The 20,432-nt window shown below is 55.7% G+C and overlaps 9 protein-coding genes across 9 annotated transcripts; 5 read left to right on the top strand and 4 right to left on the bottom strand.

Moving 5' to 3' along the window:
- Positions 1-1,201: 1,201 nt before the first annotated feature.
- CGCS363_v010358 (uncharacterized protein) lies at positions 1,202-2,134 on the top strand (the record flags this gene model as incomplete). Its single annotated transcript, XM_036642207.1, has 1 exon — positions 1,202-2,134. One exon carries the CDS (start codon positions 1,202-1,204, stop codon positions 2,132-2,134), a length of 933 nt encoding a protein of 310 aa, XP_036492573.1.
- A 944-nt stretch (positions 2,135-3,078) lies between these two features.
- SKI6 (Exosome complex component SKI6) lies at positions 3,079-3,950 on the top strand (the record flags this gene model as incomplete). Its single annotated transcript, XM_036642206.1, has 2 exons — positions 3,079-3,365; positions 3,437-3,950. 2 exons carry the CDS (start codon positions 3,079-3,081, stop codon positions 3,948-3,950), a joined length of 801 nt encoding a protein of 266 aa, XP_036492444.1.
- A 134-nt stretch (positions 3,951-4,084) lies between these two features.
- On the bottom strand, positions 4,085-5,595 carry CGCS363_v010356 (putative protein disulfide-isomerase; the record flags this gene model as incomplete). Its single annotated transcript, XM_036642205.1, has 2 exons — positions 4,085-5,377; positions 5,443-5,595. The coding sequence occupies 2 exons, from the start codon at positions 5,593-5,595 to the stop codon at positions 4,085-4,087; spliced, it is 1,446 nt and encodes a 481-aa protein (XP_036492445.1).
- A 959-nt stretch (positions 5,596-6,554) lies between these two features.
- On the top strand, positions 6,555-7,904 carry CGCS363_v010355 (Vacuolar protein sorting-associated protein VTA1-like protein; the record flags this gene model as incomplete). The annotated part of the gene is made up of 4 exons (XM_036642204.1): positions 6,555-6,657; positions 6,717-6,817; positions 6,880-7,007; positions 7,067-7,904. The coding sequence occupies 4 exons, from the start codon at positions 6,555-6,557 to the stop codon at positions 7,902-7,904; spliced, it is 1,170 nt and encodes a 389-aa protein (XP_036492446.1).
- Positions 7,905-8,071: 167 nt separating this feature from the next.
- Positions 8,072-8,893, bottom strand: CGCS363_v010354 (NADPH-dependent aldehyde reductase-like protein; the record flags this gene model as incomplete). The annotated part of the gene is made up of 2 exons (XM_036642203.1): positions 8,072-8,446; positions 8,531-8,893. The coding sequence occupies 2 exons, from the start codon at positions 8,891-8,893 to the stop codon at positions 8,072-8,074; spliced, it is 738 nt and encodes a 245-aa protein (XP_036492447.1).
- A 1,944-nt stretch (positions 8,894-10,837) lies between these two features.
- Positions 10,838-11,925, top strand: patD-0 (Alcohol dehydrogenase patD; the record flags this gene model as incomplete). Its single annotated transcript, XM_036642202.1, has 2 exons — positions 10,838-11,123; positions 11,186-11,925. 2 exons carry the CDS (start codon positions 10,838-10,840, stop codon positions 11,923-11,925), a joined length of 1,026 nt encoding a protein of 341 aa, XP_036492441.1.
- A 791-nt stretch (positions 11,926-12,716) lies between these two features.
- On the top strand, positions 12,717-16,328 carry CGCS363_v010352 (uncharacterized protein; the record flags this gene model as incomplete). The annotated part of the gene is made up of 1 exon (XM_036642201.1): positions 12,717-16,328. One exon carries the CDS (start codon positions 12,717-12,719, stop codon positions 16,326-16,328), a length of 3,612 nt encoding a protein of 1,203 aa, XP_036492442.1.
- Positions 16,329-16,607: 279 nt separating this feature from the next.
- On the bottom strand, positions 16,608-17,204 carry speG (Spermidine N(1)-acetyltransferase; the record flags this gene model as incomplete). Its single annotated transcript, XM_036642200.1, has 1 exon — positions 16,608-17,204. The coding sequence occupies one exon, from the start codon at positions 17,202-17,204 to the stop codon at positions 16,608-16,610; it is 597 nt and encodes a 198-aa protein (XP_036492443.1).
- A 507-nt stretch (positions 17,205-17,711) lies between these two features.
- Positions 17,712-19,206, bottom strand: CGCS363_v010350 (uncharacterized protein; the record flags this gene model as incomplete). Its single annotated transcript, XM_036642199.1, has 5 exons — positions 17,712-18,211; positions 18,304-18,368; positions 18,428-18,819; positions 18,877-18,981; positions 19,045-19,206. 5 exons carry the CDS (start codon positions 19,204-19,206, stop codon positions 17,712-17,714), a joined length of 1,224 nt encoding a protein of 407 aa, XP_036492378.1.
- Positions 19,207-20,432: the final 1,226 nt, after the last annotated feature.

Genomic DNA, 20,432 nt, shown 5'->3' with positions numbered 1-20,432 from the left:
TCGTAAATCGTGAACAAGGGGCGGTGGAGGTGATGCGCCGACAACGAAGAAAGGCCTGGCAGGCGTTGTCGAGGTTGGAGCAGGCGGAGTGGGCTGGCGATATTCCTGACGAAGCCACTAGAAATTTTTGAGAGGCACAGAGGGAAGCACCACCTCACACACTCAAAGTCAAGGTCACTGACCTGCACTTTGGCAGGTGCAAAGTTACGTAGCGCACACAAGTACCATTGCACGCAGCTGGTGCCGGAGGGGTACATCCACCAGTCACCCCACTCCATCGTGGAAGGTTTCTGTTGAATTTGGAGCTCTGATTGGGCCTGGCCGCCTGAGTCCAAGCTCCTCCTCAGTGCCGCTTATCGCCGAACTTGATCCGTTCTCCGACATCGAATGACTAAGGCAGCTCAGCGTCACAGTCCGTCTCGCCCAATGAGGTCATTCTCGGTGCAGAAGCCGTTCCACTTTGGCCTGCCCTCAGCTGATTGGCCCCGGCTCGTCAGGCTTAGTCAATTAAACCAGCAGGGGCTCACGTGCGAACCTTGTCCCCGTCTCCTGCAGCGCTGCAGCCCAGCATCCAGTCCGCCGCGCCTTCGTCTCCGGTCTTTCTGGTGCTGGCAGCGTCTGGTATTCTGGCAGTGACCTTCATGCATGAGCTGAGGTGCTGCGCTTTCCGCACCTCGTCTTCCTCTTCCCCTCACATATACCGAGCTCGACCCCGATCTGTCCGATTTACTACTTCTCCCATCTACACCTCTGTGGTCATTTCGAAGAGCAGGATCCTTCGACCTTCCACCATCGCTGAATCGACGACACATAGCGCCATAGCCTCCGCCCAATCCCAAACCATTCCAGTCATCCCCGTCCCGCTTCTTCACACCGTCACCATGGCTGTTGCGCGTGGTGAATTCTAGAGGGTGGTCCCCAAGTTCGATGCCACGATCACAATGGGACCACCCTCTGTGATTCTTCGCGTCCTTCCAGACTGCCTCTTGACCTGCTTCGCCTAAACATTGCACCTCATCGCTATTGAAATCTCTGCACATACTGCCGCTAGATACCCTTGCGCGACAAAGACCCCGCCACCCCGCCACTCCCGTCCTCCTTATCGACGACCGATTCCACGACTCGCCCTAAGATATTCCGGGCCACCGATATCCCATTCGAAATCCGCCATTGATCCTTCGAACGACAACAGCAATCCGCCATGATGGTTCGCCGTGTCAAGGTCTCCCGGGCTTTGGGTCCGTCGCATGACCCCACGCCCATCTCGTCTACTCTTACGACACCACTGAGTTCCGCCTACCCTTCGACGTACGCCTCCGAAGCGGACTGGGACAGCGAGGTGAACAACTTGCCCATGAGCGCGCTCTCTCTTGAGCAGAAGAAGGCTAGACGGAAGGCGAAGCCCTTCCCCTTCATGTCACTGCCGTCCGAACTTCGCCTTAAGGTGTACGACTACTACTTCGAGGGCGACGGCAAGGTCATTGATCTTGACCCGGACAACTACAAGAAATACCACAAAAAGCTCGGCATTCAAAGGGTTTGCCGTACCATATACCAAGAAGTCTCCCACTACTTCTACAGCAGCCGCTCGTTCCGGATCTTTCCCACCCACCCGGGCAAGTATTTCAAGACCAAGAAGCCGCTGCTGGCCCGCATGAAGCCAGCCTCACGATCCCACATCACCTCGTTGGAGCTGCGACTCGGTCCCGGCTGGAGCAAGCCGCCACGAGGATGGATAGTCACTCCAGCTTTAGGACTCCAGCAATGCGTCAACGTCCGTCGACTCCTGGTCATGGTCGAATGCGACCCCAGCGACGGTATCTTCAACGGATTCCGCCGTTCAGACGGCTTTTACGAAGGCTTTTGTCGATCTCTTCTTACAGAGGTCATGAACGAGATGCCCTGGCTTGACACGGTCACTTTTGACGCGTGGCCAAGTGTTAAGAAATCGGGTGCAATGATGAAAGGGCTCCTCGAAATAACTGCGGCGAATAACCGCAAGATTCGCTGGGGCCCCGACCGAGGATGGACCGATGGGCCTGACGATGAGCCTCAGCCCAGCAGCAACCTTGTTCTGGTGCCGCCGCCTACGGAGTTCAATACGTCCAGCGTAGGCGTCTTGGTCATGGCGTAATGATGATGGTGAGGTGAGAGCCCATCTCACGCACTTTGAAACTCTCATTTCCTATTCACTCGCAACTCTGGGATTGGCTTTACGGATTCGGTACGGCACGGGACAGGCTGGAATGCAAGCACTGGGTTTGAACTGGATCATAACGGCGGCCACAGCGGCCGACCGCATTCTTCTCTTGCGACGAGATTGTATGTAATTGTAGCATGACGAGGAACGAGAAACATGATTTATCACTAACAGCGGGTGTACCTGATCTGCCGATGTGACGAGATGTATGTGAGCGGTGATCGCCTGTAAATCTACCCGCCAAGGGGACGGGATCGTACTCAGGCGACACAGACAATGCCCGCGCAACATGTTCCTCCTGTCAGACCACCTCGCGGCTTGGGTCTCGTGGTCTGCTGAATCCCTCGATGGACCGTCCCGTCAGAAGCGTTCCGGATATTAGGTGCAGCATTAACTCTCGCTACCCCGCGTTTTCGGATCCCGCCAATGGGTTGCTGGTCGGACGAGGTGTCGTGTGGCCTGCACGTCAACTTGCACCATCCATGCTGGACTCGGGCTTTAGTTTCAAGACCTTTCCCGTTTCTTGTAGCTCTCGGCTTGCAGTTGATGGAGGGCAGGGTAAGGCAGCTTCCCCGCGATCTGGGGAAGGGACAGTGCGGGCCTGTCTTGAATCTTGATTCTTGACTTTCCTTGAGAGCTGGGCTCAGGGCCCCAAGGGTTCAATGGCCCGTGCATCGCGGACCGACGCCGTGCGGCCCCACCTCACCATCCCACTTGGTGCTTGCTTTCGCAGGCGGCAAGTGCCATGGTGGATTGACGCTTCCCAAAATTTTGGTTCGGTCTGCGCGCGACATCATCTGTTCTCGAATTTCCCAGCACACCAATTCGCAGCAATCCTCCTTTTCCCCCGGAATTGACGATAGCAACAACAGACGACGATGCCGCTCGACACATCAACATATTCCATGGCGCTGCTGCGCGTGGACGGCCGCCGCTGGAACGAGCTCCGACGCCTGCATGCCCAGATCCGCACCCAGGAGGCCGCAGATGGCTCCAGCTACCTCGAGATGGGACACACCAAGGTCATGTGCGTCGTGACGGGACCGAGCGAACCCCAGCGACGCGGAGGTGCGGGTGGTCAGACAAAGGACGCTGCCGTCAATGTCAACATTGTAGTTGCCGGCTTCAGCTCAGTCGACCGCAGGAAGCGCGGTCGCAATGACAAGTGGGTGCCGACGTGAACCCGAGATGCGACGATGAGGGCAATAATTGACTGACTGTTTTCCGTCTCTGCAGGCGCAACCAAGAACTTGAGGCTGCCATCGCCAAGGCTGTCGCCGCGAACCTCCACACCCATCTCTTCCCCCACAGCAGCATCTCAATCTCGCTGCACGTCCTGTCGCAGGATGGCTCTCTGCTGGCTGCGCTGCTCAATGCCTCGACTCTCGCCCTGATTGACGCGGGTATTCCCATGACCGACTACATTGCCGCATGCACTGCAGGCTCGACATCAACATATGCCGCTGCTGACGACGGCGCCGACCCTCTGCTGGATTTGAACACGCAGGAGGAGCAGGAGTTGCCGTACCTGACGGTGGGAACACTTGGTCTGACGGACCGCGTTGCCGTCCTGGTCTGCGAGAGTCGCGTGCAGGTCAGCCGCCTGGAGGGCATGCTGGCAGTTGGCGTAGACGGCTGCAAGCAGGTGCGGCAGTTCATGGATAGGGTAGTGAAGGAGAAGGGCAGGCAGATGGTGCAGGAGGGTGCGGCGGAGAAGGGAACTGGTCTGGATCTGGAGATGGAATCATAGGACTGTTGCAGCGGATATGACGCATTACGACAGTGGAAAGTATAATATTATCAACGGTCAGATTCCCTACTGATTGTTATGGTACAACTCCAGCTAATCATGCGTACAGAACATCATGCAGGCCTTTTTCTTGTTTACAACTCGTCGTGCGCAGCAGGAGTCTCAGACGCCGCCTCCTTGGGAGCCTCAGTTTCCGGCTCGGGGGTGGGCTCAGTGGCCGCAGTAGACTCGGTGCTCTCCTTGGGGGTCGCGACCTCCTCGACTACCACGCCCTCAGGAAGCTTCTTCTTGGCACCCTCACCCAGACGGATAGCGTCAACCCAGTTCTCGACGCTCACGAGGTCGAAGTCACCCTCGTAGTGTCTCCACCAGTTGCGGCGAGCGTTCAGAGCAACAATTTCGACATCGCCCTTGAGAGACAGACCCTTAACAACGGAGGCGCCGGCGGTGTTCTCCTCGGGGACGGAGAAGAAGGGGAAGATCTTGCGCTGGCCCTTGGCGTACTTGTGGGCGAGCTCAGCAAGGCTGCTGAGGGCCTTCTGGGCCTTCTCGTTCTCCTTGGTGGGGACAAAGGCGAGGATGCAGGTGTGAGACTTGGGACTGAGGCACTCTTTCTGGAGAGTCTCGGGGGTGGCGATGACGGGAATAGCGGGAGTGGCAGGAGCAGCGGGAGTCTCCTGGGTAGCGGGGGTCTCGGTAGGCGTCTCGGGCTCGGGGGATGCCTCTTCGGCAGCGGCGGGCTTGGCGGAGGATTTCTTGTCGGCCTTCTTGTCGGCCTTCTTCTCCTCCTTCTTTTCCGTCTTCTCAGCCTTCTTCTTGTCCTTGGCGGGCGCAGGGTCGGGGTTAGGCTCGGCGACCTGAGAAATAAACTTGACGAGACCGTCCTTCTTCATCTCTCCATCGTAGGTAATGGGTTCCTTGTCGCCACCAGGCAGGAGAACCAGAGTAGGGAAAGACTTGACTCCAAACTTTTCGACGGCAACAGACTCCTTGCTGCGGACCTGGCCAACCTTGACGGCGTCGAGGAAGTCAATGGCGACGCTGCGCAGGAGGGCGCTGGTGGTTCCCTTCTCGGTGAAAAGAATGGCCTTGGGCTTGTCGCCCTCGAGGAAGGAGTCGAGGTCCTTGTCGGTGACGCGCTTCACGTGGTTGGTGATCTTGTCGACGACGGCCTCAACGATACCGGTGGCGGTACGGGGGCCCTGGTAGTCCTCGACGATGGGCTTGCCGGGCTTCTTGCCGGGTCTCACGATCTTGAGAGTCGGGAAACCCTGAACGCCCATGCCGCCGCAGAAGGGCTTGTTGGCGTCATCGTCGCAGTCGATAGCGGCGACCTTGGCGAGACCGTTGAGGTTCTTGGCGGCCTTTTCGTAGGCGGGCTTGAGGTTCTGGCAGTGTCCGCACCAGGGAGCGTAGAACTCGACGATCTGGTTGGGTGTGTAAGTCAGCGAACGAAGGCTGGAGATTGGTCAGCGGGGGTGGCGGCGCATACCGAGGTGTAGTTGGAGTTTGCAATCAGCTTGTCGTAGCTGCGGGCGTCGAGCTGCAGGACGGGCGAGCTCTTGGTGTACATGCCGGCATTGACTCCGGGCAGGGCTGACAGCACGGCAACGCCGGCGGCGGCGAGCAGTGTGGGGTGATGCATCGCGGTGGATATGGTCGAGTTGAGGAGTGACCTGAGTGGGGGGTCTGAAGGGATGTGACGCCAGGAAGATTTTAGTTGGTTGTGGTATAAGAGAGGGGGAGGCGGGAGAGAAAGATTTGGACGAGAGGCGTGGGAGGAACTGCAGTGTGTGTTAGAGCTTGGAACTAGGTTCAGGTTCGGCCGGAAGGGCAGCTCTCAAGAGAACGTCGTCTGCATTTAAAGACCCGTGGGGATTGGGGAACCTTGGGACGAAGAAGGGAAGCAAGCAGGTAAAAAGAAAAAAAGAAAAAAGGTGTCAAGTTGGCATCTTTTTCAATTTGGGAAAGAGGCCAGCGTGGAACTGTGAGACGCGAACCCCTCACCTAGGCGCATGGCCTGGTCCGATTGCCAGGCTCAATTCGACCGTGAATGGAACCGTGGAAATTTCCAGTCAATGACAGGCAGCCATTGACTGCTCTGCAGTGCACCGTGCATTGTGCATTGAGGGAGAGAAGCAAGCCACGACCCCACACGAGCTGTTGGAGCTTGAGCCACACCCAGCATTTGAGTGAGGCTTGAGCAGCTGAACGGTGTGGCGCATGAGTCTAGGTACCTAGCTTCCAGTACCTTCCCTCCACCGCAGGCAACAGGCAAGGAGGAAGGTACATGGCTGATGTATCTCCATCTCTGCATCCGGTGACCACCTTCCCCGCCAGTGATGCCATGTCACATACTAAGTACGTACAGTGGGGACACTTGACGCTCAGCGATACGATATGCAGCACGAGGTCCAAGAACATGTCTCCAACATCTCGGCGTTGCACCCCTCGTCGCATGTCCGGCCCGTGAGCGTTCTGCCCCCGAAATCCCGTCGATTCTTTCCCGCTGGACGCCTCCGACGCATCTTCAACTCTCACCGCGTCCGTTGCAAGCTCTGAACTTCTAGGCTTGCCCGCCGCAACCCGCCCTGCCAGCTCAACATGGCCGACCCAATCCCCGATAGCCTGCGACAGGCCGACATCACGAGATTCATCAATCGCGCAAACCAGCTGCGCGACTTCAAGCCCGCAGTTACCTACTGGTGTGCGTGCCATGGAGTCCGCCGCACCTTCCCCGACCACCGAGGCTGACATCGCATCTAGGCGAATACTGGGTTATCAACCAGATCCTGGCCAAGCAATTGCACAATGTCGACGACGAGAGTCTGGCCTACACCACCAACTTGATGGACCGTCTTGAGAGGGTAAGCAGTTTACCTTGGAATGGGACATACTCGAGATTCATACCATTAACACGCGGTAATAGACGAAAACCGAAAATGCTGCAGAGGAAGCCATCACGGACGATACCGTCGGACAGGCTTATGTCGAGCAGTTTGCCCAGGAGACATTCGATCGCGCAGAGAAGGTTATGCGCGCGAACAAAGTTACCAGGTATGCTGTCTCTGGCAAGTCCCATTCCCCAACAGACTTTGACGGGTGTGTCTAATCAGGAAAACCGCCGATACCTATGATGCCGCTGCGACATTCTTCCTGCTAGGAAATATCTGGGGACAAATCGACGACGAGACACAGAAGAAGGTCAAATACGCAAAGTGGAACGCTGCTCGCATATTGAAGGCCATCAAGGAGGGAAAGGATCCCAACGAATCGAACCCCAAAGAACCAGAACCCGAAGAAGCTCTTCCCTCTTTGGACCCCAACGATCCTGAGGTCATGGGACTGGCGTCGCCACCGCCAGCTCCCACCGTCGAGGACGACCCGGAAACCGAGTTCTACAGACAGGCGGCAGCCCCCTCGGCTCCGGCCCCGCCACAAGAACCGAGCGAGCCCGAGCCCGCGCAGTCAAGCGTGCTTGACCTGCCTTCTGTTCCCTCAGGAAACGATGCGAACCCCTCGGTGCCGCAGAATCAGGGCTACTTTGACCCTCCCGAACAGTTCCCTCCATCGCCTCTGAGCCAAACTGGTGCGAACGATGCTGCGGCAGCAAACGCCCCCTCGGCCCCGTCGCCGTTTGCCGGTTCCGCCGCGCCCTCCTTTAGCCCTACCAACCCCGCCTCTCCGTGGCAGCCACCGCAAATACCAAAGCCGACACCTCCACCTGCCGCTCCACAGTTCAAGCCCTCGCCGTCCGTTCCGCAGCAGCCCAAGGCGCCCGTCGTGCCCATCTCGAACACCTCTTGGACTCCCAACAACGGGCCAATGGATGATTTGGATCTGCCCAAGGCACAGAAGCATGCAAAGTGGGCCATCTCCGCGCTCAACTTTGAAGACGTCCCGACGGCTGTCAAGGAGCTTCGCAATGCGCTCGCGGCCCTGGGAGCGCAGTAATAAAGCTAGAGTCACATGCATGATGCAAGGAAGACGACAACGATGACATGGGATTGCGATGGATGGAATCAAACAGGCTTTGGAGAATCAAGGCCAGGCGTCAATGGGAATCTTTCTATACTTTCACCAGCACTGAATGCGTAGCATACACTTTCCAAGTCTCAAACTTAGGCCGTTCCGCCATTGACACGAATAACCTGTCCTGTCACCCATGATGAACCCTTTCCAGAAAGGAAGATGGCGACGTCTGCAATCTCCTCTGGTGTGCCGATCCTGCCGAAGGGGCTCATGCTTGTGACCCGCTGCACCATCTCTGGGGTCTTGTCCTTGTAAAAAAGATCGGTGCCAGTGGGGCCAGGGGCAATTGCGTTGATGGTGATGCCCTTTGTGGCGAGGTCCTTGGCCATGTACTTGGTCATCTGCTCGATGCTGCCTTTCGTAGAAGCGTAGAGGAGGTAGTTGGGAGGTAGACTGCTAGATGCGAGGACGGTCGTTGAAAGGAGGATGATACGGCCTCCTTCGGACATGTGGGGAAGCGCTTTCTGGGACATGTTAGTCACAGCGGGCCTTTGATGTATTTGATGCATAAACCCCCAAAATCAGAGATGAGGAACAGAAAGTCGTACTTGAACCAGGAAATAAGGACCCTTGACGTTGGTGTTGAACATGATGTCGAAATCCTCCTCGGTGGTGTTCTCGACGGTGCGCATTTGCATGAGCGCCGCATTGGGGATGAGCACGTCGATGCGGCCAAACTTGTCGACGGTGGCATCCACGAGCTTCTGCAGCTCGGGCATCTTGGAGTTGTCGGCCTTGACGGCGATGGCACGGTCGCTGCCAATCTTGGAGACGACCTCGTCGGCGGCGGAGGAGTCGCTGCTGTAGTTGACGACGACCTTGGCGCCCTGCGAGGCGGCCGACAGGGCGATGGCGCGGCCGATGCCCTTGGAGCCGCCGGTGATGACGATGACCTTATCTTGGAGCGACATGTTGAGAGCTAATGGATTTCTTTTGGTGGATTTGCTGAGAAGTGTCGTGTGCTTATGCTACGAAGGATTGCGAGGTCGGGGTTGTCGATTAAGTCTACGGTACAGGATTTCATCACGAGAGCTTGGCAGGATCTCTGGGGTCTTATATGGAATGGACGCTGCTTGCAGAGGCGCTCGCAAGCGCGAGGGGCGAGTCATCCCAATCGCGTCCACGTCGAAGGAACGAACAAAGCTCCATTGTCGGAGAAAGGAATGGCACCTCAGTGAAGCAGCGCTGATCTGCTTCCGAACATGTGGCTTTGGAGCTATGCACGCGCGGCATGCCTTCGCTAGTAAAAGGCTTGTTCCAACGCGCGAAAGGCCGAGCTTGCGTGGGAGATGGAGGAGCTTGAGGTGGTTTCTGGGTCACTTTGGAGGGGCTCGGCGGGCGTAGCAGGGCGGATAACCCCGCTGTTTGTGTCGATTAGCCATGTCTCGGACGGGGATTAGGAATTGCCGGATTGGACCTTTGTTGAGACCGAGCCGCGAGCTAGTTTGATAGTGAAGCGTCAGTTTTCGGTGCTGTGGAAGACGGAGCTTGGATCAGCTCAAATGGGATGGACTTTGGTCCGATAGGGCTGGCGGTTTGATGTTCATGACGTACCATACCTGGATTGAATCAGTAAATGGGACTTCTGGGGCTGATCCAAGCTCCCACGGCTCTGCTCCGTGACTGTCGGCTTTGGAGAAAGGTGAGCTGTAAGCCCGAAAAGGGATCAATATGTGATTGGCGCGCGGGATTAAGGAGGATATGAGAGGCGATCTGAACGCCTCGATTCCCGAGCCGGGAGATCCCTTCCGCCACGGATATGATCAGCGTGCTTGTACATCCTGGCCTGACGGCGTTATGGATTTGACAATGACTTGTCTTGGGGCCGGACGACATGGTTGCAGCGAGGCTGTAACCCGGGTACTAGCTTCAGTTGGCGTGCTGGAGTTACGCTTGATCTGAGCTATTCCGTCGGTGGTAGGACCTTCATTTGAGGGGTGATGAAGAAATTCGGTCTTGTTGATGTCATCCGAAGCTCTAGACTCTCGACGACCAAAGCCACCCCTCACTTATCTAGAGACTTGGCGATTGTCACCGCTACCTACTAAGGACCTTGCATCACTCGTCAAGCTGCGATCCCTAGCTGCCATCGGCGTTAGGAGGGGAGATGCATGAGTTGGCGCGGAATTACAACGCTCTTGCAGAACATCTGGAGACGATGCCAAGCGTTGGACAGCAAAACCTCACGCGCACTAATGCGGTTTTGACACTTAGTCTGTTCCCGGAGACCATGGAGCCCACGGTGCCCACGGAGCACACGGCGGAGGTGGAGCAGCGCCGGGGTTCAGTGTACGGGACGGGGCCGCAACTGAAGACCAGACGTCACTTCAAGCTATGAGGTTCCAAAAAGATATTGACCTGATATCCGGTCAACCAGTCAAAAAAAGCTCATTTGAAGTCATCCTTCTCGGCTCCATGCGCTAGACTGACAGTTCGTGAGCAAGATTCATAAGCAGCTGGCCTATCAAGAGACGCCGAGATCTAGATCTTCCCGATAAGGCACCGCGTAAATGTAGGTCCCAGACGAATATGGCAAAGTATGCTCGCACCCCATGTCCAGCCGGAGTCTCCGTTACCTGTGGAGGCGCCAAAGATCCTTGCCGTTGACTGTCTGATGTTGTTGAGATGAGGGGTATTAGTAACCTGGAGCTGGAGTTAGTCTCTGCCTACGTGGTGACCGATAGACCCAGATGCCCTTTCGTGGACTGGTGCTCTGGTATTTAAAGACAATCTAGTCCGGCCTAGCCTCGAGAGATTGTCAAACTAACTACCGAACCAAATTCTCACTTTGATCTTGAATTTTCAACTGCAACACCTAGTCATTCATATCACATACTTCACCAACTGCACCCAACATGGCTTCACTTCCGAAGACGTACAAGGCGGCCGTGATCAAGTCGGTGCGCGCACCGCTTGAGATTGTCGACCAGGAGCTGAAGAAGCCCCGCCCCGGCCAGGTCCTGGTCAAGGTACTGGCCTGCGGCGTCTGCCATTCTGACGTGGTTGTCCAGGAGGGAGGCTTTGGTGACGGCTTGTTCCCTCGAGTGCCCGGCCATGAGATCATTGGCGATGTGGTGGCAGTTGGGGATGGCGTATCAAGATTCCAGGGCGGAGAGCGGGTCGGAGGTGCCTGGCACGGAGGTAGGTCCTTTCCCGTGGGACAAGTAGTGAGGACATCTGCTGACGTTTGACTGCCTCAACAGGTCACGACGGATCATGCCCCCAATGCCAGAAGGGCTTCTTCCAAACGTGCCAAAACACGGCGGTCAACGGCGTCTCGATGGATGGCGGATACGCCGAGTATGTGCTTCTCCGGGCGGAAGCCGTTGTGCGGGTGCCGAAGAACATGGACCCAGCGGACTCGGCGCCGCTCCTCTGCGCTGGTGTGACGGTGTTCAACAGCATCCGCAAACAGGGCATCGAGCACGGCAGCCTCGTGGTGATCCAGGGTCTCGGCGGACTGGGGCACCTCGGGGTGCAGTACGCCAATAAGATGGGATACAAGGTGGCAGTTCTCAGCTCGGGTTCGTCCAAGAAGGAGTTTGCGACGAAGCTGGGTGCGCACGAGTACATTGACACCAGCGCGGAGGACCCAGTCAAGAGGCTGCAGGAGCTCGGGGGTGCTGCGTTGATCGTGGCGACGGCGCCTCACGCCAAGGCCATCTCGCCCCTCACTGGCGGACTCATGCCCGGGGGCAAGCTGCTAGTGCTGGCGCCGGTCGGGAAGCTGGAGGTGGACTCGGTGGACCTGATTATCGGCGGCAAGTCGGTGGGCGGGTGGCCGAGCGGACATCAGATTGACACGGAGGCGGCGCTCGACTTTGCGGCGACACACGGGGTCAAGTGCATGGTCGAGAAGTTTCCTCTGGCGGAGGCAAGGAAGGCGTCGGAGCACATGATTTCGAACACGGTGCGTTTCCGGAGTGTGCTGGTGATGGAGTAGGCGGGCACTTTGTAACTAGTGTGTAATTATTCCGGCTGTTGTCGTTGTTTGCAAACGGTTTGCAGCTTCCCGTGTTCGGTGTAACAATGACAGCGAACGCATGTGTGTGTGTGTGTGTGTGTGTGTGTGTGTTGGAGAATGTGTGTCTCGAGGGAACTGTGACATAATTAAGAGACGGGGAATGAAGAAAATTGGATGAACGGCGGGGCCGGAGACCGGGACATGCGCCGATGGAAGGAGCTACCTACGGGCCTCCTCCGTACCTACCTAAGGTATGATGGATGAGTTAAGATGGATTTTAGGGGAGGTGCTGCCCTTGTCATTGTGAAGCTTCCCGTCTTCGGTCATCAGGTAAAGCTTGGGCAGCAGCAATGTGGTCGATACGGTACTGGACGTGGAGGGGCACAGCGACAGCGACGCGTGGGCCGAGGCGGGCTGATTTGATTGTCCCCAGGTGCTATCGGGTTCTGCGACCGTGACCGCGACCCCTGTCGATAGGTGAAGAATTTCACCCACCTCCGCGACCGCGACACCAGCTGCCCCGACTCCTCCAATGTCTCACTCCCACTCTCATCCACACCACACACCATACACCCTACACACCTCCACCACCACCACCACCACGTCGAATCGGGCCATCCTCTCCGTCCCTCCACACATCCACCTGGCCCTTCTCACATCTCATTCTATGAATCTCAAAACAACAACCGCCACCACGACCCAGTCGTGACTTCATCCCACGCCACCCGCACTGGAGCTGGAGCTGGAGAGCCTCCGGCTGCACCGTTGAAATGGTAAAACGAGACTACCACCAGAGGACCCCCCAGGACATATGGTTCATCAGCGGCGTATCCCTGGCAGTCCTCCCCTGGCCCGATGATCCCCTCAAGTCCAACGCTCTGTTCCTCAATCCTATCCACGCGAGACGCCTGGGCGGCAAGTATGACAAGCCCCCAAAAGGCGTTGACGAAACCAAGGATTTCCACTATCGCAAACGCACCATCTGGGTCAATCTCGTCGTCCTCTTCCGCCTCCTGCTCATGGCACAGCATCTCTCCTTCGACCATGACAACTTCTGGAAATTCGTCCGCCTCAACTGGGGAATTGGAACCAATGTTTCCGACATCAAGTTCATCGTCAGCCTGTACGCTGACCGTCGCGACGCATACCTCAACAACCGCCACATCCAAAGGCGCCATGAGGACCTCTTGACCGACCTCATTGACGCCTGGGTCACCCGCGGCGGCGACCTTCCCCTGCCCAGATGGCCCAGGAGAGACGACATCACCGCCGAATGGGAGAGGCTTTATGCTGATTGGGACCGCTTCCTCCAACACGGCGACTACTCTCTCCTCATCGATCCTGACGACCCCCCTACTCTTGGTCGCTTTCCTGAAGATCGAGGCACCCCTGCTCCCTTCAGAATCAAAGGCGAAGGCTTGCGCTCTCGCTCTCAGAGCACTGGCTATGACCGTGACCAGTCGTCTACCCGAACATCCATGGCCCCTCCTCCCAGAAATAACGACCCCCAACCCCCGCCCTCTCCTCCTTCTAGGCCTTTGACACCAAACGCCATGGAAGTCACCGTCGACGAGCTCATCGAGTCCGAGGGAAACCCTGCCCAGAAGCGCAAGCCCCAACCCGGCGAGCTCGATCCAACTCCCACCAAGCGCCGTTGCATAGAGGACGATCTACCCTCTCCATGGGCGAGAGCACCTAGTCCAGCTCTTGATAACGTGGAAGCGGACGCAACTCATTCCGAACCTGTATCTGGACCCACTGAGAAGCGCACATCACATCAATTGGTCGCCATGATTGAAAAGGCCACGAGTGATATTCAAGACCTTGGAACAAGGCATGAGGATCGACTTGATTCTCTCAACCAGCGTGCTAGTGAGCACAAAGATAAGCTTGAAGAGCTTAGAACCAGTCACGAGGGCCGACTTAATTCTCTCGAGGAACGTGCTGGAGAGCGCAGTGATGCGCTTAAGGAGCTAAGAACTAGGCATGAAGATCGACTGGATTCTCTCAACGAACGTGCCGGCGAGCACAGAGATACGCTTCAGTATCTCGAAGAAAAGGCCGGAGAACATGCTGGTATGCTTCATTCTCATGCGTCAAGGGCCGGCGAACACGGAGTCCAACTTCTAGAACTCAATACGAAAACAAACGATCATCGAGCCAGGCTTGCTTCTCTGGAATCAAAGTCGAGCAAAAGTGAAGAGAGAGTGGGCAGTCTTGAGACGCGTACCAGCCAGTATTGGGGCTCTCTATCTTCCTTCGAAATGAGGACCAACGCCCACGAAAAACAACTCGGCATTCTTGAAGCAAAGTCGGACCACCACAAGGACAAGTTTTGTTCACTCGAAGCCAAAACGGGCAAGCAAGAAACAGCTCTGAGTTTCCTCAAGACAAAGGTTAGCGAGCACGAGAAGAAGCTCAAATCGCCTCAGTCCCACGGCAATGTCGGCGAGCAGGCGACAATGCCGGGCCCCTCAAAGGCCGATGCTCATGCAGAGGCACTGCAATCACTCCAAGAAGACGCTGGTAAGCAAAACGAGGCGCTTCAATCTGTCGAGCAAAGGGTAGATGGTCTTGAGAGGAAATCTAGCGATCAGTCGCATCAGCTTGGCAGCCACCAGAAGCAGATTGACGATCAAAAATGCCAACTGGACAACCATCATAAGCGGCTGGACGACTACCACAGGCAGCTCGACGATCATCACAACAAGATTGTTGCTCACGCTCAGGAGACGTTGCTGCAATCTCTCCAAGGCAAGGCGGGAGCGGACGAAAACATGACGCAGTCACTGCAAGAGCTTGAGGCAAAAGCCAGTCACCTACAAACGACCATTGGGAATTATCGGGCTGAGCTTGACACTCTCAAACTGAGACTTGCAAAATCAGAAGAGACGACTAGCCAGTTGGGCAAAACTAGTGTTCACAGTGCGGCTTTCACGATTCTAAGTTCCAAAGTCGACGGGAATCTAGGAAGACTGAGCTCCATGGAGGAGACCGTTGCTCAACTCACCAAGAATTCGACGACCAAGCTGAATGAGCATATGAATATCCTAAACTCCTTAACAGCATCGACTGCCAGGCTTGACAAGACGAGCGTGGAATCCAAAGCCACGCTTGATTCACTCCAAGCCAAGGTTGACCGGCAAAGCGAACAGTCTCAAGCAGTCGTCAAAACAATCGACAGCCTTAGGAAAATGAACGACGTGTTCAATGCCATGCTTGACTCACTCGAAGCCAAGGTTGACCACCAAAGCGAACAGTCTCAAGTAGTCGCCAACGCAGTGGACAGCCTTAAGGGAACGAACGACGAGTTCAACACCAAAGTTGAGTCTCTTGAAACCGACTTTGGCAAATACAGGGACCAGTTCCATACTCTCAAGACTGTCGTCGACAGCCTTGAAAAGACTACCAGCGAGTCTGCGAATGTCAAAACCCTTGAAGCCAACTTTGTCGAGCACAAAGACGAGCTCCACACTCTTCAAAAGGCGGTTGGTGATTTTGATAAGACGACCGTCGAGCACGACGAGAACATCCGAGCGCTTCAAGAGCAGATGAAGCTTGTTCAGGAATCTGGCGACCTCTCCCGTGATGTCCACAAAGCTCACAATGATCTTACCGTTTTCACAGCATCCCAATGCCAGACAGCATTGGAAAAACTTGATACATTTGCTGCAGACCTCTCTTCACTACGCAAGGAAGTTGAATCATGTCGTCAAACTACCGACGAAGCAAGAGAATGGCAGACTCAACGTGAAGAGGCCAACAAAAATCGGGCGAGCCTACTAGACATTGAATCAATGGCAGCAAGACGAAAAGAACAGAGGGAACAGCTTGATCGAGACCATAAGCTTAATACCCGAATCAAGATTGCGGGTGACCGTATCTCGCGTGTAGACGCAAGTGCCAAAGTCACGACGAGGACCCTCAAAGGAATACAATACCGGCAGCAAGAGTTTGCAGAAGAGGTCGATGACCGGCTGGCCACAACAGGCAAACATCTCGCGTCGGTGATGGCGAGGGTGGAATTATTGCGGAACAGCATGGATGAAAGCATGAGTGCCAGGCTTTCCAAGTTGGAAAGCGGGTTGAAAAGCCAGAGCATAACCAGCCCTGCTGTTGAAGAACGTCTGGCGAGAATGGAGGATGCTATCCAAACCAATACCACATTAATCGGCAACTGTAGGACATTGGTCGAAGTAAGCAAGACGTCGTTAGATCAACAGTTCAGCACCCTGAGCAACCGGGTTAGTCTGCTGGAGCAGCGACTCAACCGTCGCATGACTGAACAGGAACAGTCTGCGAAAGCTCAAGCCATGCGAATGGACCGCCTGGAGGCTGCGTTAGCGCAGCAGATGAGTACGAATAGCCAGTTCCGTGGGTAGGCCGCATCCGCATTGTGTTCATGTGGCTAATGGGCCCCTTGAACTCTTTTGGACTGTGATCGACTGGCACGGTAAACAAATATGTCGACATGCTGGAACGAAAGGGAGTCATGAACCTTCGAGCCCATTCATGACCTTGTACAAAACACATGGGGCGATGTCTTGGAATTCGAGATATCTGAATGGTCTTTGTTTGGACGAGATCATGATAGTGATACCAAATGGAACGCGGGCGACCTGATTGACTCTCGCAGGCTTCCATTGGAAACCCCTCCTCCACTACTGTCCCCTCAATGCTTTCCACTCGTCCTCTAACATTGAGTACAGAAGCACGTCCCACCACTGTCTCTCGTGGAAATGCGACTTGCGGTAACGGCCCTCTAGAACGAAGCCCAGCTTCTCGTACAGATGCTTCCCGCGGTCGTTGTATTCGACGCAGCCCAGACTGATGGAGTGGATGTTGGCTTTTCGGAAGGCCCAGTCGACCGCCCAGTTGATTGCCTCAGCGCCGTAGCCCTGATTTCGGTACGGTCTCGCGATGGAAATGCTGAGAACTGCGAGGCGATGGTGATGGCGGTAACTATCGCCCGCCTCATCGTTGAGTGCAACCACGCCGATAGGTTGAGGACTTGCTGCTCCGTCTGCGGCGGGGAGACAGATGATGACGCCCAGGAGGAAACCTTGAATCTCTAGAAGCAATGAATCGCTGCGGCGTCTTGTCTGCGGCCGTAATACATTGGAGTCTCCGAGTGCGAACCCGACCGGGTCGTTTTTTATCTGATCGTGAAACCACCTCTTGTCGTCCTCGTCATCTTCAATAGCCCTCAAGATAAGCCTCCCCGACTGGAAGGAGTTTCCCACTAATTCTTCGTCCATTGTAGAAGAGCTGAGTGAATATACTTGCTGCAGCGTATACTGTCTTTTTGGTTGGACTCAATGCAATAGTTCGAAGAATATTTCTGCATATGACTTAGTCAAAATTCCATTGATACTCGCTCCAAGGCACCAGCAATCTCTTATATCTCAATGTCTTGCCAAAATTCGAAAGTCTCCGCGTATATGGCTCGTGGCCGCCGAGACAAGCTGCACTGGCAGGACACCCGAGACAAGGCAACGTTGCGATGTTTCCATTGAGTCATGCCGAACGAGTGCATGTTACACAGCAGCCAGCCCTTGTCACGGCCCTGCCACCAAGCTTCGTGGCGTCCACTCGGAACATGATGGATCGCACTGTCCTGACAAGCAAACACGCAAGAGATCTGCACCAGGATACATAAAACGAGCGTGCTTTTGAATTGCTTTTCTATGCCCCTTTGGCCGTTTCCTCGGCATGAGTTGGTGGAATTATTTTACGTTCATTAATTAGGTACAGTAAGTTTACGTCTACAACCGGTCTTCCCTCAACGAGAAGGTCTGCACGACAACGATATCGCGGTTGTCGCCGGCCCCCCTCTCGCCCCCTTGACTTGACTCCTTGGAGGCTTCAAAGGTCAGTTCTGTCTCGCTCTCGTTGTCGCGCTTGCCCTGCGACTCCCACACGCGGCGCTTACCCGAGGAAAACTTGTTCTGGTTCTCGCCCTGGTCGCTGTTGCTGCCCAGCTCGTGGGCCTCGGCGTCGTCCTTGGCCATGAAGGTGGTGAGACTGAACGGCCCGCGCCGTTGGTGGCGGCTGGCGCTGCTGTTGTTGCTGACGTCCTTGAGGTGTCCGCCCATGGCGGAGGGGTTGCCGCGCTCCGAGTCGTGGAGGGCGGAGGGGCCCATGGAGGTGAAGCCGAGTCGGTACCCGACCATGCGGAACAGCGGGCGGAGGGTCGCAAGGCTGCCCGCCGTGATGGCCAGACCCTGCTCCGTGGTGGACCAGATTGCAATATCTACGGTTGCATCTGCGGGAGCGCGAGTCAGTACCTTGACCAACCTTAAATTCGATCGTGGGATGCCCCGATCGTGAGTGAAAGAGGAAGAAAGTGGGACTTACACAAGAAATCAATGTTTTTGAAGTCCTTGACGAAAGGCATACGGACAACGACGGCTGCGCTGGCACTTGGGGGATGGGTCAGTGGAGAGTTCCAGGAAACGAAGATTTCAGGGGTATCACGAACATGCAGGCCATGGCCATGATGGGAATCAACGCAATCTTTGTCTTGCGGTCCATCTTGAGCTTCCAGATCAGAATGATGGGGAGAATCGCAAAGGTGAAGTCGCAGATGACGCTGAAAGCGCTGTAGAGATAGGTGAGGGCGATGATGACGTCCATGTTGATGCAGTGTCCGTCGGTTGCGCCGGTGTACTGCTCCCAGAAGAAGGAGATCGGTTGGCACTGAAGCAAAGTAACGAAAAAGAAGACGACGCCGGTGCAGACGGTGCAGAACATGACAAAGTAAATGATCCAGATGTCGATCTTTCGGACGGTAATTCGAAGCAGGAACCATCCAATGGAGATTTTGGACGAGATCATCGACAGACAGTACCAGAGATAGCAAAACCACCAGAACTAATAGCCATTAGCAAACAATTCTCGAGACGATTAGCATGCCATCAGAAATATTACCTTCATTGCATCTGCCCGATCCTGTGCCTCCAATACCCAGTAATGGCGTCCCGTTCCAAAGTGAATACCTGTGAGTGCGCATGCAACGAAGAGAGCGAAGAAAACCTAAGAACAATCCTGTCAGTCCTGATCCAATAACCAGATGGATGCAGGCGAAGGGCTCCGTACCATAGCAGCCAACATGCAGTAGTCGTCGAATCCAAAGTTCTTGACGAGGCAGATTCGGGCATAGCATCGGAGGAGGATCGCTATGCCGGCGGCCGTGACGAGCGTCACGCCGACGGCGAACAGCTCGGGGCCGCGGTTCTCATTGTCTTCGGCCGTCGCCATCGAATCGAAAGAATTGAAGTCGTATGATGTCGATGCGATACTAGTAAACGCGGTCGAACGAACGAGTCGTGTCCAAGGAGGGACCTGGCGCCGAGAAGAGCCGCAACAAAATGGGACGGTTCGTTCTAGAGGTTCTCCATTTCAAGAGGGACCGGACGAGAAGGGAAGATGGAGGGACCGGTTCAAGATATGGATATGCACCCCCGAATTTGGGAGTGGAACTTCCCACGCAACATGCCGTGCGTGCCTGCGTGTGATGTGTGCGGCCTGGCCCTGTCAGTCATGCCGTGAGTGGAAGGCCGAATGTGCGCGCACCCCTGGATCATCACACATACACGCAAGTGTGTGTGCAGACCTGCATCTTGCGGAATCCACGGTACACACCCCCCGGCAGGTTCCATCGGAGTTCGACCAGAGCCTTTCCTGTATGGGAGACCGATCTTCAGCGTTGGGCTGTGATGAAAGCGGGACTTGAATCCTTCTGGCTGGGCCCCCTCCCCTCTCCCCTAGGTACCCTCGGCTTTCCATCCTCGAGGCTTTGGGCCTTTGGCTCAGTGTGTGTGTGTGTGTGTGTGTGTGTGTGTGTAGGTATTCAAGATTCAGGGCCGCGGTTGTCAGCAAATGTCGGCAGATGGGGCATACCACATCTCGGGTAATCCAGCCTCACACACTATCAGCCAAGTCGGTCTTAGCTGGTGCTCTTAGTGGCCGGTGAAATGGCCATGTTCAGTTACCGTCCGACGAGCCCATTGTCTGGAATGGCTTCCCCCGCATTAGCTCCGAAAAGCGAACCTCGGGGATCCCTTCCGCCAAGGGGCTCACCACGCGTGGGAAGAAAAGAATTGGGTCCCTTGGGCCCACGAGAGGGTCGCAATGGGTCCCCTCCTCAAACACCAGACAGACAGGACATTTTTTTTCCGATCCTTTCTTGCCTCTCGCTTTACAGTTTACCAGCTTCCCACGAGGCTGGTGACAGGGAATCAAATCCACTGCGACGAGGAGGACGAGGGAACTCGACGAGTTGAGTCGATTTGGGGGCCGAGTGCGGCGATGAATCGCCCGCATCTGGAAAAGCGATGGTGACATTCGCACGCTCCATCTATGCAGTGATGGCTCTTGGCGTGTCAATTGTTTCTCTTAACGGCTTCCATATGAGAGGGTCCCGGAGGAGAGGAGCATATTCGCATCCTCTTTCCTCCAAAGAGAGGCCATCTTCAACGGACCGG

Source organism: Colletotrichum siamense, assembly GCF_013390195.1.
Source record: "Colletotrichum siamense strain Cg363 chromosome Unknown KSG_Cg363_contig07, whole genome shotgun sequence".
NCBI lineage: Eukaryota > Fungi > Ascomycota > Sordariomycetes > Glomerellales > Glomerellaceae > Colletotrichum > Colletotrichum siamense.
This window is presented reverse-complemented; position numbering and strand designations above follow the sequence as displayed.